General features: G+C 40.0%; 1 protein-coding gene across 1 annotated transcript; it reads right to left on the bottom strand.

Annotated features, from left to right (window-relative positions):
• Positions 1-21: 21 nt before the first annotated feature.
• LOC133507414 (vesicle transport protein SFT2B-like) lies at positions 22-12271 on the bottom strand. Its single transcript, XM_061832393.1, has 8 exons — positions 12033-12271; positions 8000-8089; positions 6104-6189; positions 4663-4744; positions 4437-4472; positions 2353-2411; positions 713-742; positions 22-629 (listed from the first exon to the last, which is right to left on the bottom strand). Exons 1-8 carry the CDS (start codon positions 12102-12104, stop codon positions 593-595), a joined length of 492 nt encoding a protein of 163 aa, XP_061688377.1. The 5' UTR covers positions 12105-12271; the 3' UTR covers positions 22-592.
• Between the last annotated feature and the right edge of the window lie 856 nt (positions 12272-13127).

Below are 13127 nucleotides of genomic sequence, written 5' to 3'. Positions count from 1 at the left end.
CGCTGACGTTATTTATTGTTTGGGTCTTGTCACACGTTGACCTTGGTGTCAATTCAAATTTTAACAAATCTAATGAGGATGACATTTTTTAGTCATACCTTGAATGTTACAGACAGAAATAAAATCTCAAAAAAAATTCCATACTTTGCTCTGAAATATCAGGACATTTAGAAACACAATGAGAATGAAACCTGCACCCACCACCACATAGCATACAAAGCTAATCATTATGCCCTCTAACAATGAATGCAGCATTGACTTTGCACCTTGCGCTCATATTTACTTATATAATGTACTATTTGACCATTGTTTATTAATAAATCAAAAATTGTGACAATGTATGTGACTGTATACCAATTATGTGACTCAATAACAATAAAAAAAAATACATTTTAAAATCATGTTGAGAAACATGAAAACACAAAATAAATAAAAAAAAATGCAGGGGTGCTGATTAAAAAAAAAGACATTCATACTGAAACCAGGTGGACAAGTCACAGTCTGGATATACAGTCACAATTGGTCTCCATAGAAACCACACCTGACACTTAACCTGAAGATGTGCATCATCCCGATTGGTCACTCAGACATTTTAGAAACACACAGAACAAATTTTGAGGACAGCGTCCCTGAAATACACAACAAATTTAAATAACTTTTGATTCAGTTATGATTTCATTATGTGTACAGCATGTGCATACGTGTGTATCACCTGGCGAATGGGACGTAAGACAGGCCGTACCTGCAGTAAAAAGCACAATTGTGAGAAGATCTCTTAGTTCCATTTGTGTGTGTTTTAGAATGCATGTGTGGTGGATATGCAGTTAAAATTCATCTCTATGGAAACCACACGAGACTTGGCTTAGTTATCAAGGAAGCCAATATTTTGAGCCGATACTCATTTGCTATAAAAGAGAAGATATTGGTACCAAGATTTTGAATAGTATAAAGTCCAACACTTAATTTAGAATGCCTTGAAGGATACATTTATTAAACAGCTTTTCAGATTTCGAACATTAAAAGCTTGGTTGTGGTACTGCATGCGCAAGTCCGGTGTGGCGGAGGAATATGTTAGAATAGTACAGGACATGTATGAGGGCAGCAGAACAGCGGTGAGGTGTGCTGTCGGTGTGTCAGAAGAATTTAAGGTGGAGGTGGGACTGTATCAAGGATCCCCGCTGAGCCCCTTCCTGTTTGCGGTACTAATAGATAGGCTGACAGATGAGGTTAGACTGGAATCCTTCTGGACTATGATGTTCACAGATGATATTGCAATCAGCAGTGAAAGCAGGGAGCAGGCGGAAGAAAAATTAGAAAGATGAAGGCATGCACTCGAAAGGAGAGAATGAAGATTAGCTGAAGTCAAACAGAATATATGTGCATGAATGTGAGGGGCAGAGGAGGAGGAGTGAAGCTCCAGGGAGAAGAGATAGCGAGGGTGGACGACTTCAAATACTTGTGGTCAACAATACAGAGCAATGGAGAGTGTGGTCAGGAAGTGAAGAAACGGGTCCAAGCAGGTTGGAACAGCTGGCGAAAGGTGTCTGGTGTGTTATGTGACAGAAGAGTCTCCACTAGGATGAAGGGCAAAGTTTATAAAACATTGGTGAGGTCAGCCATGATGTACAGATGAGAGACGGTGGCACTGAAGAAACAACAGGAAGCAGAACTGGAGGTAGCAGAAATGAAGATGCAGAGGTTCTCGCTTGGAGTGAGCAGGTTGGATAGGATTAGAAACAAGCTCATTCGAGGGACAGCCAAAGTTGAATGTTTTGGAGACAAGGTTCGAGAGAGAAGACTTAGATGGTTTGGACATGTTCAGAGGCAAGTGAGTGAGTATATTGGTAGAAGGATGCTGAAGATGGAGCTGCCAGGCAAAAGAGGGAGAGGAAGACCAAAAAAAAAAAAAAAAGTTTGACGGATGTTGGGAAGGAGGACATGAGGACAGTGGGTGTTCGAGAGGATGATGCACGAGATAGGCTTGGATGGAAAAAGATGACACACTGTGGCGAACCTGAATGGGACAAGCCGAAAGGAAAAGAAGAAGAAACATAAAATATTAAATTAAATTTAAAAAAAAAATCAGATAATGGGCTGTGATAAAAGGGGGTATGGATAATTCTGCTATATCATACCTGGTGCACCACCAAGTGAGCCTATGTGGGATTGGCTACGACAGGCACGGATTATATTTTCAAAAATGTACAGCAGGGCATTAGAGGACATAAACTGAATCAGCATTGCGTCTTTCTCTAGTAGTGGGTTAGGTGAGATAAAATAAGAGTTAGCTTAGGAATTGATTAAATGGTTCCGCCAACCGTTAGACTTCTGCACGTGTTCACCAAAGCTTACCAAGTGAACGCCACAAACTGCAAAACACAGAACAGCAGTGCAAGGCCGTTGTTCGCCCACTAAAGGGAGACAAAGGTCAGGAAATTATGCAACACCCTTCGCAGCAATATGCAGACAGAAAATTCGAATGAACAGGTCTGTATCCATTCGTGATTCATTGCATCAAATTGTTTCATTTGGTCCTATAGTGGTCACTTTTGGTCAAAGAAAACCCATGAAAATTTTTACATTTATTGTTCTTTGTTGGATTAAACCCTACTAATTGAGTAGAAATGGTTTAATTCAAGAGTTAACACTTGGAAATTTTAGATTTGATTTTAAATTAGGAAGTACAAGCTCCCCATGCTGGCTGTGAAAACTGTATATTAGCAATATAGCGAACCCCCGTGTTGTCACATTTTATCATTCACAAATTTATCTGTTCAGACTTTAACTAGTCACAGACTTTTTATTTGCAAAAGCTATCCTGTTATGCACAGAAAATTTGTTGCAAAAAATGTCATTTTATTTTTGGCCAAAATACTGTCTACATCAGTGATTTCCAACCTTCATAGAGCCAAGGCACATATTTTACAATTGAAAAATCCCACGGCACACCAACAAAAGGAAATATCACCAAAAATGGATCCATTAATTACTGTATGTACTTCCTGCCATGTAATAGAAGAGGCAAGAATTAATGCCTCAGTGGCATTAATTAATGAATAAAGATACATTATTTCTTGGAATAATTTTTTTTTTTAGCAATTACAAATTACAAAATTGGATAACTTCCCACGGCACACCTGAAGAGCGCTCACGGCACACTGTTTGGGAATCAGTGGTCTACATTATATACGACATTTATTGCAGTCTTTGTTTAAATGAGACAATGAATTGTTATTATTGGGGGAAAACACACAAAAAATGTCAACAACAAAAAAACATTAACTAGTCCACTCAACTTAAGTTTCACGGCAGAAGGCAGAATGTTGTGGTGTGTAGGTGGAAGTTTTGACTACACACTCATTGCTGACTGACTTGCCATACACTCACATATATATATATGTGTGTGTGTGTGTGTGTGTGTGTGTGTGTGTGTGTGTGGCTGGCAACAAGTTCAGGGTGTACCCCGCCTTGACAGCTGGGATAGGCTCCAGCACTCCCCGTGACCCTTGTGAGGATAAGCGGTGAAGAAAATGGATGGATATATATATATATATATATATATATATATATATATATATATATATACACACACAGTATAATAATAAGTAAAGTCATCAACATCATGAGCCATGTCAAAGTTAAATAAATAAGTAATTCACATTTTAATATATAAAATTATTTCGATTTAGTAGTAGTTTATTTTTAGTTTTTTAAAGTCAAACAGTCCTTTTTAAAAACAATGAACAACAAATTTTTGCATTAAAAATTTAATTTTGGTTAAAGAGGAAATCCAGTGCTTTGCGTTGACAATGTATCCAATAGGTCATGTAATAAGTATTCTATCTTGACAATGTGATGTTAAACCCTTTTTCATTTAATAGTGTTTAGAGAAGGTTTTTAATCGACGACTACGAATTTTCAGGGGCACTGCCATTTTCACGAGTCACATGACCTACGTGGGCGTACGTAACGTGTGTTACGTGCTGTTCCAAATGCTCGATTACATGGGACACCATTAAGACCAGCGCTGATTTCTCGGCTTTATCCACATCTGATGAAGAAATAGCAGTATCAGTTGATCGGGAAGACGGAGCGAAAATGGCAGCGCCCCTGAAAATTCGTAATTGTCGATGGAAATCTTCTGAAAACACTATTAAATGACAGAGGATTTAACATCACATTGTCAAGATAGAGTACATATTACATGACCTATTGGATACATTGTTAATGCAAACCACTGGATTTCCCCTTTTAAAGAGCTTCTGGATACTGCTGCGTTAAACACTACAGAAACAATACCATAATAGTGATAACGAATGCTGTTAAATTTGGGCTCTTGTGGCGTAATCCTGACATTGGGTGGTGCGCAAACAAATACTTTAAGAAAATCTTGGGACACATGTAATGCTTGTCAAACAACGATTCAAATTTCTCACCCAGAAGGCTGAACACAGTGTCAGTACGAGACACACCTGCAAAAAGAAAGAAAATGAGTGAGGTTATCATCAAGCTGCCTGCAAACTACCTTAAACCTGTCACATTCGGAACATTGAAGAAAGAATTTGCAAAAATTGTAGGGACTTGGTAATAATTTTTTCTTGAATTAAGGTGACAATGATACAGCAAGGAACAGATGACATCCCACAATTATTCTCATCTCACCAGCATGAGGATTGTCGCCAGCGCTCGTTCTTTAGCGCACATGTTCTTTAACTGTCTGCATGGCCCGATCAGGAACATGGTGCTGAAACCACAGCAGACACAGACCTGTTCTTTGTTGTGTTAAGAAGACCCCAAAGAAGGAGTGATTACACAGTACAGTGAACACTCGGTTCTCGAACGTCCACGTTCCCGAACAAATCTGTTTTCGAACGAAAATTTTGAGATTTATTCGCTTCTGATTTCGAAAGAAAATCCAGTACGCACACGCCCCTAAAAAAAAAAACGGAAATAACATAACGCGTGACCCACGACACGGTTTGTTGTCGTGTATACGCAGGCTCTGTGCGCAGAGGTGTCCCGGTAGCTACTTTTACTGACTGGTTTTTCTTCCTGAGGATTATGAACCCTCAATCATGGCTCCAAAGAAGTGACACTTGATAAATTCTTTGGGAAACGAAAAGAACTTCCAGGGGGCGAGTCACCCCCACCGAAGAGATTTGATGGTTGTCGAGATGAAAGTGGAGTTTGGTAAAAGTTCCTGAAAATACAAATGCGAGCACTACAGGGGACGTTTCTGTTTCTGGGTGAATACCGGTTGTTTTGGAGCATTCTTGTTTAGTTAACGTTTATGAAATAAACATATAAATTAATGTCAAGACCACACAAAATAAGCGACGTCTTGAGAGAACGCGAGGGGAGGGGCGTTATGTTACTGTTACTAGTGTTACTGCGTCAACATGGCTACGCTCGTGAAAGCAAAACAACGAACTCAAACGCATTTTCGTTCAATGTTGTCAACTAATATCCGGATTAATTTTAGGCAATTTTTCCGGAGCAATTTGCATGAAAATTTAAAAATCGGGACGACTTTCATCACTGTAGTTGATAGTTTTGCATTGTTTTTTTCTTGGGAACTTTAACAATGCTCTGTTCCATTAGCATTTCTGCATTTTTGTTTTGTTTCGAAGATTTCGTTAACTGGAGTTACGAGTTAATGTTTTTGTATGTTACATTTTGTAAAAATAAAACGTTTTTCTTTGCCTTTTTCCCCTCATTATTGCTTGTTTAAAGTTATTCTGCACTTTTGTTCATGAAAAAAGTTTACAAAGCTGGTGGTTGAGTCACTACAGATATGGCAATGCACTCCCAGCCTAGCCTATTCTACTACTAAAGCATATTTTTTAAGCAAAAAATAAATATATTTCTTAAATGATTTTATTATATAAAGTGTTCAAACTATACATGTATTTCTACTATGCAGTTTATTATCAGAAAAATCTTAAAAACTTGCATTAAAAAGCCTATTTATACTTTTTTTATACTTTATTTCTTTTTCCATTAATTGTAGTGGGAGATGTCGATTCGGATTACGAACTAATCACTTCCCGAATTGCCTTCTGGAACGGATTGCGGTTGAGAACCGAGGTTGTACTGTACGCACCTGGCCAAAGCGCAGAGGTTTCCAACACTGTACAGGACAGCGAACACAGCGAGACCGAGCCCAGGCAACCACAGCATACTCGTGCCCTGAAATAAACGGGCCGTGACTATGGAAACAGCAGCACAAGGCAACAAAGACGCGCCAGACGAGATGGTGATGTCGGGCCCTGGATTTTTTTGTACCAGTAGTGTTCAGAGACAGAATTGTTACAAGGCAAATACCTGGCCAGGGTTACAAAAATATTCTGCCACACTTCAGGTTCCTAAAAGCATTGCGGCTTCCATAATCCTTCAGTGGAACACATTTGGGACGACCTGAACCCTCCCTAAAGATGCCCGTCCGGCCAATCTGAGCCATTGGGGGAGAAGAGCCTTGCTGAGTAATGTCAAGAAGAACCCCAAAATCACTGAGACTGAGCTCCAGGGATGCATTCAGGAAATGGGAGAATGTTCTAAAAAGTCAACCATCACTGCAGTCCTCCACCACTTGATGTTATATGGCAAAGTGGGGCTAGGGAAGCCTCTCCTCAGTGCAAGACACACGAAAGCAAGCTAAAAAAAATAATAATAATAAAAGACTCCAGGATGGTGAGAAATGGGATTCCGTGGTCTGATAAGACCAATATAGAAGTTTTGGGCCTTAATACTAACCCGTATGCGTGGAGAAAAACAGGTAATGCTCAGTACAGTCCCAACATTGAAGCATGGGAGTGGCAGCAAGCATCATGCTGTGGGGGTGTTTTTCAGCTGCAGGGACAGGACGACTGGTTGCAATCGAAGGAAAAATGAATGCACTCAAGTACTGGGATATCCTGGATGAAAACCTTCTCCAGAGTACTCAGGACCTCAGACAGGGCCAAAGGTTCACCTTCCAACAAGGCAATGACTCCAAGCACACAACCCAAGGAGTGGCTTAAGTCATAGCCCTGACTTAAACCAAATTGAGCATCTCTGGAGAGACTTCAAAATGGCTGCCTACCCACATTCACCTTTCAACCTGACAGAGCTGAACAGGATCTGCACGGAGGTATGGCAAAGGATCCCCAAATCCAGGTGTGAACATTTTGTTGCATCGCACCCAAAAAGAATCATGGCTGTATTGGCTCAAAAAGATATTTCTACTAAACAGGATCTGAATACTTATGGCTGTATGTTATTTCAGTTTTTCTTTTTTAAAAATCCTTGAGAATTTCAGCAATTCCATTTTTTCCTGGAAATGTAGTGTGCTGTGTGTACATTAACATGGGGGGAAAAAATGGAAAATAAATTATTTTAGCAAATTGCTGTAATATAACACTGAAAATTTTAAATGAGACTGAATACTTTGTGTGGCACGGTGGGTCTGCTGGAAAGCGTTGGTCTCACAGTTCTGAGGTCCCGGGTTCAATCCTGGACCCACCTCGGTGGAGTTTGCATGTTCTCCCCGTGCTTGTGTGGGTTTTCTCCGGTCACTCCGGTTTCCTCCCACATTCCAAAAAAAATGCAACATTAATTGGACACTCTAAATTGCCCCAAGGTGTGATTGTGAGTGCGGCTGTTTGTCTCCGTGTGCCCTGAGATTGGCTGGCAACCAGTTCAGGGTGTACCCTACCTCCTGCCCATTGACAGTTGGGATAGGCTCCAGCAAAGACCCCCTCCAGCGACCCTTGTGAGGATAAGTGGTTAAGAAAATGAATGGATGCATAAAAGCATTTGAGGCGGCATGGTGGCACATCTGGTTAGAGCCAGTTCAGGGTGTACCCCAGCCCCTGCCTGATGAGAGTTGGGATAGGCTCCGGCACTCCCACGACCCTTCTGAGGATAAGTAGCTCAGCGTGGTCCTTGCATTTCTTGGAAGAAAGTACCGCTGCCCTAGCCTAGAATCTAATTGCATGACATCACAGCACCAGCAACTCACCAGAATGGAGCACAGCACGCCAAAAATGAAACAGAGCAGGAAGCCTTTCATCCTGGTCCCCCAGGCCAGTGTCGATGCCTGATTGGCCCTCTGGAAAGAGGATATCAACATCATTTTTGATGAAACACACAGACAAAGTTCCAAAGAATTCATGAGAGAAACTCATTTGCAATGCATTATGTTTTCAGTATTTCCAAATGTAATTACTGCAGCAGTGTTGGCAGTTTGAGCCGATGCCTTACGGTAGGAAAAACATGTTAGGTTAATTCCGTGTTTGAAGAGACTAATACTCTCCCTCGGGGGTGAATGTGTGTCTCAATGCTTGTTTGCCTCTCGTCTTGGGTCTAATCAGTCCACCGGGATTGGCTACAACTTCCCTGAACAAGATAAGCCATGTAAAGGGAGTCACAGGCTTCGGATGATTCGGACATTTTGCGCTGCATATCATGGCAAAAGAATGCACGCCCAGTGACCACTTTCCAGATTTCAACCCCCCCCCCCCCCCAAAAAAAAAAAAAAAAAACAAAGTTGTTCTGTTACAATACCGCTCACTGATGGTGTCCAATGATGCCCTGCTACTGACTGGTGACAACTTCAGTCTGCCTTTTACCCAAAGACAGCTGGGATAGGCACCGGCTGTACCACAACCCTTGTGAGGATAAGTGGCTTGGACAATAGGCATGGATTTAAAAACTGGTAGGGGGGAGGGGGGGAAACACGCCATAATATTCCATCCACCCATCCTCTGAATCACTTATTATTGCACTTTAAAAAAGCTTAGTAATGACATAATTAAATAAAATTCTAAAGAATTTTTTTTTGTCACTTTATGTATTGTACAGCATGTCATCTCAGATGAACGCATTGTGACACGCCTTCAAGTGTGCCAACCTTGGCAGTATAAGACAGACAGACGGATGTGCTGTTCATTCAGAGATGTCAACTCTTTTCTCACCTCATCAGTGCGGCACTAACATCACATGTTCTACGCAGGGGATAAAGAACACATGGTTGATCATTAAGCCCATGGACGGAACGGCTAAGTACGCTATAAGGTTGCTTTAAATATACAACGTGTCTTTGTTTAGTTAAATTTGACAGTAAGCTTGAACTGGGAGTGGCAATAAACAGCTTGAAGCCTTTATTTTAAAGAATTGTTCCCTACTCACCAAACTGCTGCTTGTTGTAAAGAGAGTTGAGTTGAGTTACCAAAACTTGCAAATCAAGTCATTCTTATCTGAAAGTACCACTGTACTTACTGTTTTTTGCAGGATTATTGTATGTTTCTAGTATAAATATTTTTTCATGCTTATTTTCATTGTAAATACAATATTCCGAGGTGAATTCTTCACAAGACAACATGCTCTGTTAGAGCCATATATCTGCCTTTATTCTTTGACTCAGAGTTTCTTTCGGCTTGTCCCTTTCGGGGTCGCCACACCGTGTCATCTCAGATGAACGCGCATATATGTTTGGCACAATTTTTACACCGGATGCCCTTCCTGACGCAACCCTTCTCAGGGAGTGGAGGCCCGTGTGGGATACGAACCCTCAACCCCTGGTTTACCACACCAGTGCTCTAACCACTGAGCTACGGGGCCTTAAAGTTTCTTTCGGCTTGTCCCTTTCGGGTTCGCCAAAACGCATTAAGACAATTTGAATTGTGTCACCACCGCAGGAAAGGAATTCCATCATAAACCGAGAAGCCCCTGTGAATATATACCAGGGGTCGGCAACCCACGGCTCTTTAGCGCCCCCCCTAGTGGCTCCCAGTAGCTTTTACAAAAATGTATGAAAACGGAAAAAGATGGGGGAGAAAAATATATTTTTCGTTTCAATGTAATGTATTTAGAAGGACAAACATGACCCAAACATTCTTAACGTTTTCTAATGCTGTAAAAATGTATTGAATGAGTATTAAGTGTCAACATTTCTGTCAAGGAAGATTGCGTCATAGCCTGCAACATGTGCTTTTTTGAGCTCAGCGTGGTGGGTGCCTGTCTTACCATTCACTGAAAACTAAAGAAGATAATGCACAGAAATCACACTTGAACTATTATTTCAATTTTATATACTGTACCTTTGCGAAAGGCTGCTGTTTTATTTTTATAAATGCAGGCTGCATTTTATTACCATGGGGAGTTCTGAAATTACAGGAGGCATGTTCCATTATCTATTTTTTTAATCCGCAAAATAATAATGACATGAAAAAAAATCTTCTTTTTAGAATTTTATCAGTGCAGCAAAACATAACGGATCAATAGTAAAGTAATCTACGTTAAATTTAAAACACCCTCGTACAGTTGGCTCTCCAGGAAGCGCATTGAATCGTGAATGCTCATTATGACATTTGGATAGTGACACATACAGCGTGTATTGCCTTCACCGTAAAGCTTATATAAAGCTTTTATATTTTTTGCAGCTCCAGACAGACTTGTTTTGGGGATTTTTGGTCCAACGTGGCTCTTTTGACATTTTGGGTTGCTGACGCCTGATATAACGGTAATAGAGCAGTCAATTATTCACAACAACTGTCACGAGAGATTATCAGGTGTGCAAACTGACCAAATTTTTGTCCAAAAATGATTGTTTCTTCACTTCAAAGTATAATTGGTTCTCCATCTATGCCAGCAACATTCAGTAAGTAATTGAGTTTCTTTCGGCTTGTCCCGTTAGGCGGGTTTTAAAATTAAATGCGCTTCAACTAGAAGGCAGAAAGTCCATAATTAACCCGTGCGGGCATTTTTTTTTTCTAACAGCTGGATAATGCCCTGCATTTACTCTGTTAGATGTACTTGTGTCACTTTTTACATAAACAGTACTTGTCACACTAGATTTAGGTTTATTTACATTTGCACTTACTTCTTTTTGTGAGGGGAAAAATGCTACCATTTCCTGTGGCTGAATTTGCCTTAATCTATGTTATTTAAAAAGATTTCATTCAGTATTGTTTGACTTAAAGTAATACTGTTGGGCCATATTGTTAGTTGCGCATTCGCATTTCATATTTTTGTCTATTTGACATGCATACAAACCTGTTACTCAGTATTTGAATTTTGTTTTTTTTCACTGAGGCTAAATTTACTTGAGTCTAACTATTCTAAAGTAACACTACCCTTACTTTAGAACAAGTTTTTGCTAGTCTGCCCAACTAGATTTTTCTAGTGTTGGTAGGTTGGTAAATCCATTAAACTGTTGGCCAATTTCTTTCCATTTTGCTGTGCTGAGAATCGAGTATGTCAATTTAGTGATGGTCCGTTGTATCGCACAAGGTTATAGTTTTGTTTTGGTTTTTTTTCCCTCAAAGTACATTGTTGGATAATCCATTTGCCCGCGTGTGTTTTTTGAATGAAACTCATCCAGGTTTTCGGCGTTACAAATCACAGATCAATATGATTTAGTAACAACAGAGAACTACATGGTGCTGATTTATCATTGTTCTTGTTTTCTGTTCAGAAATTCTGACGATCAAGTTTGAGCGTCACAATGACCTGCTCAGAAGTCTCGAGCGGGTTTTAACGTCACGTTATGGTCTCAACTTATAAGAAACATAAGGGCATTTTTCTCCCAAAATTTCACTTTCACATTCCCCAAGATTCACATCGATATCTGGGCAGAAAAATTGGAGCCAATTCTCAACATAAAAAGTGTCATAAAAGCCACAAGTCCGTATCCGATTATTACAAACCAGGACTCATTTTTATTCATGTAACGCTCCTATATCCGGTAATATCGTCTATTTTGATGTAAAGATTATCGGGGAAACTTCGGTAACCTAGCACTAAAGGACTTTTCTGATGCACAGGAGAAAGGATGAGTGAATTCTTGGGAGTTTAGGACGTTACACGAATGTAGAAAGTATGGTTGGAATGGAAAGTATAAACAAGGAAAAGGGGAAATAGCTCAAAATTAACATGTGTTGTGTATGAGCAACGTGTCGCATGTGGTCATTATTATGAGTTTAACTGTGGTTAGCCTTTGGAAGCTAACCAGCTAACATAAAAAGAAAAGCAGCTGCTGCGTTTGACATCACCTGCAATATTCCGCTGCCGTCCGCGTTGTTATCCTCATCTTCGCCACTCAGCACCCTCTTCAGTTTGTCCATGTATTTGCCCTCTTGCTAGCGACAAAAGCAACGGCGTGCCCGGAAAGTTTCCAGGAGTTTGGTGGTCTCAGGTGGGTGCAGCTGAGCGAAAAAAGGGCGACGACGAGGTCGCCCGCTACCCAACAGGTGGCCAGCTTCCGCCTGCAGGACTTCGTATGGCCGCCGGGAGGGCTGTTGCTTCCTCTGCAATATTTACACGGTCGAGTTTGTCCTGCTTTCTCCTTGCCAGCATTCAGCAAAACTCTCACTAAAATGAGGCCTCAATTTAAATTGGCGTCGGGAAGATGACTTTGGAAAGGTACTTGGTTCACAATTTAAGGTTATCCTGGTGAAAATGTACTAGCCGTGTCAGTGTTTCGATTACTTTCTCAAAATAATATGCAAAAATACATTTTGCACCGCTTCATTTACTTTTCTTAATTTTTTTTCAATGAATTCAACAAAAATAATATGAGGGTGTCGTTTGCAAAGGTGCTAACGCCCCAAAAACATTGTAACATTTTCTCACAACTTCAAAACTTGTTTAAAAAAACTGGTGTGGATTTTGAAGTCATTTTTTTCTGCACATTTAGAGCAATATTTGTTAACTTTATAGTTTAATCCGAGTAACAAATGTTCCACCTAAACTGCAAACCCAAATATATATATATATATATATATATATATATATATATATATATAAACAAATTGTAAATATGTGTGTGCGCGTGTGTGTGTGTGTGTTAAACATAAAGACTTAAATCTTTAACTACCTTGCCCGGCCGCTTCAGTATGGTTCAGGCTCAGGTAAACAAAATCTGTTCTTGAATACTTATTTAAAAATGTATTTCAATCAAAAGTTAAACAAATATGTACCCAAATAAAAGTTTAAAACAGGTATTGAAGATCAAATGTTTGTACTAAAACGTTAAATACAATTGTGCAGTGATTCTTCCGCCTACCACCAGAGGGAGGCCTTGTACCTTGATAGTGATATTAATAAATTCCCATAAGTACTTTGACAATCAACTGCTGCGTAAAAAA

This window comes from Syngnathoides biaculeatus, chromosome 2 (assembly GCF_019802595.1).
Source record: "Syngnathoides biaculeatus isolate LvHL_M chromosome 2, ASM1980259v1, whole genome shotgun sequence".
In the NCBI taxonomy this organism is placed as follows: domain Eukaryota; kingdom Metazoa; phylum Chordata; class Actinopteri; order Syngnathiformes; family Syngnathidae; genus Syngnathoides; species Syngnathoides biaculeatus.
The sequence above is the reverse complement of the archived record's forward strand: the minus strand, read 5'-3'. Positions and strand labels throughout refer to the sequence as shown.

Excerpts from the sequence above, each read along its gene's own strand:
- LOC133507414 (XM_061832393.1), bottom strand. The coding sequence starts at position 12,104 with ATGGACAAACTGAAGAGGGTGCTGAGTGGCGAAGATGAGGATAACAAC. Across the intron at positions 6,190-7,999 it reads GCGTGCTGTGCTCCATTCTG|GGCACGAGTATGCTGTGGTT; the intron begins GTGAGTTGCTGG and ends CGTTTATTTCAG. Across the intron at positions 630-712 it reads TCTTACGTCCCATTCGCCAG|GGACGCTGTCCTCAAAATTT; the intron begins GTGATACACACG and ends TGTGTATTTCAG.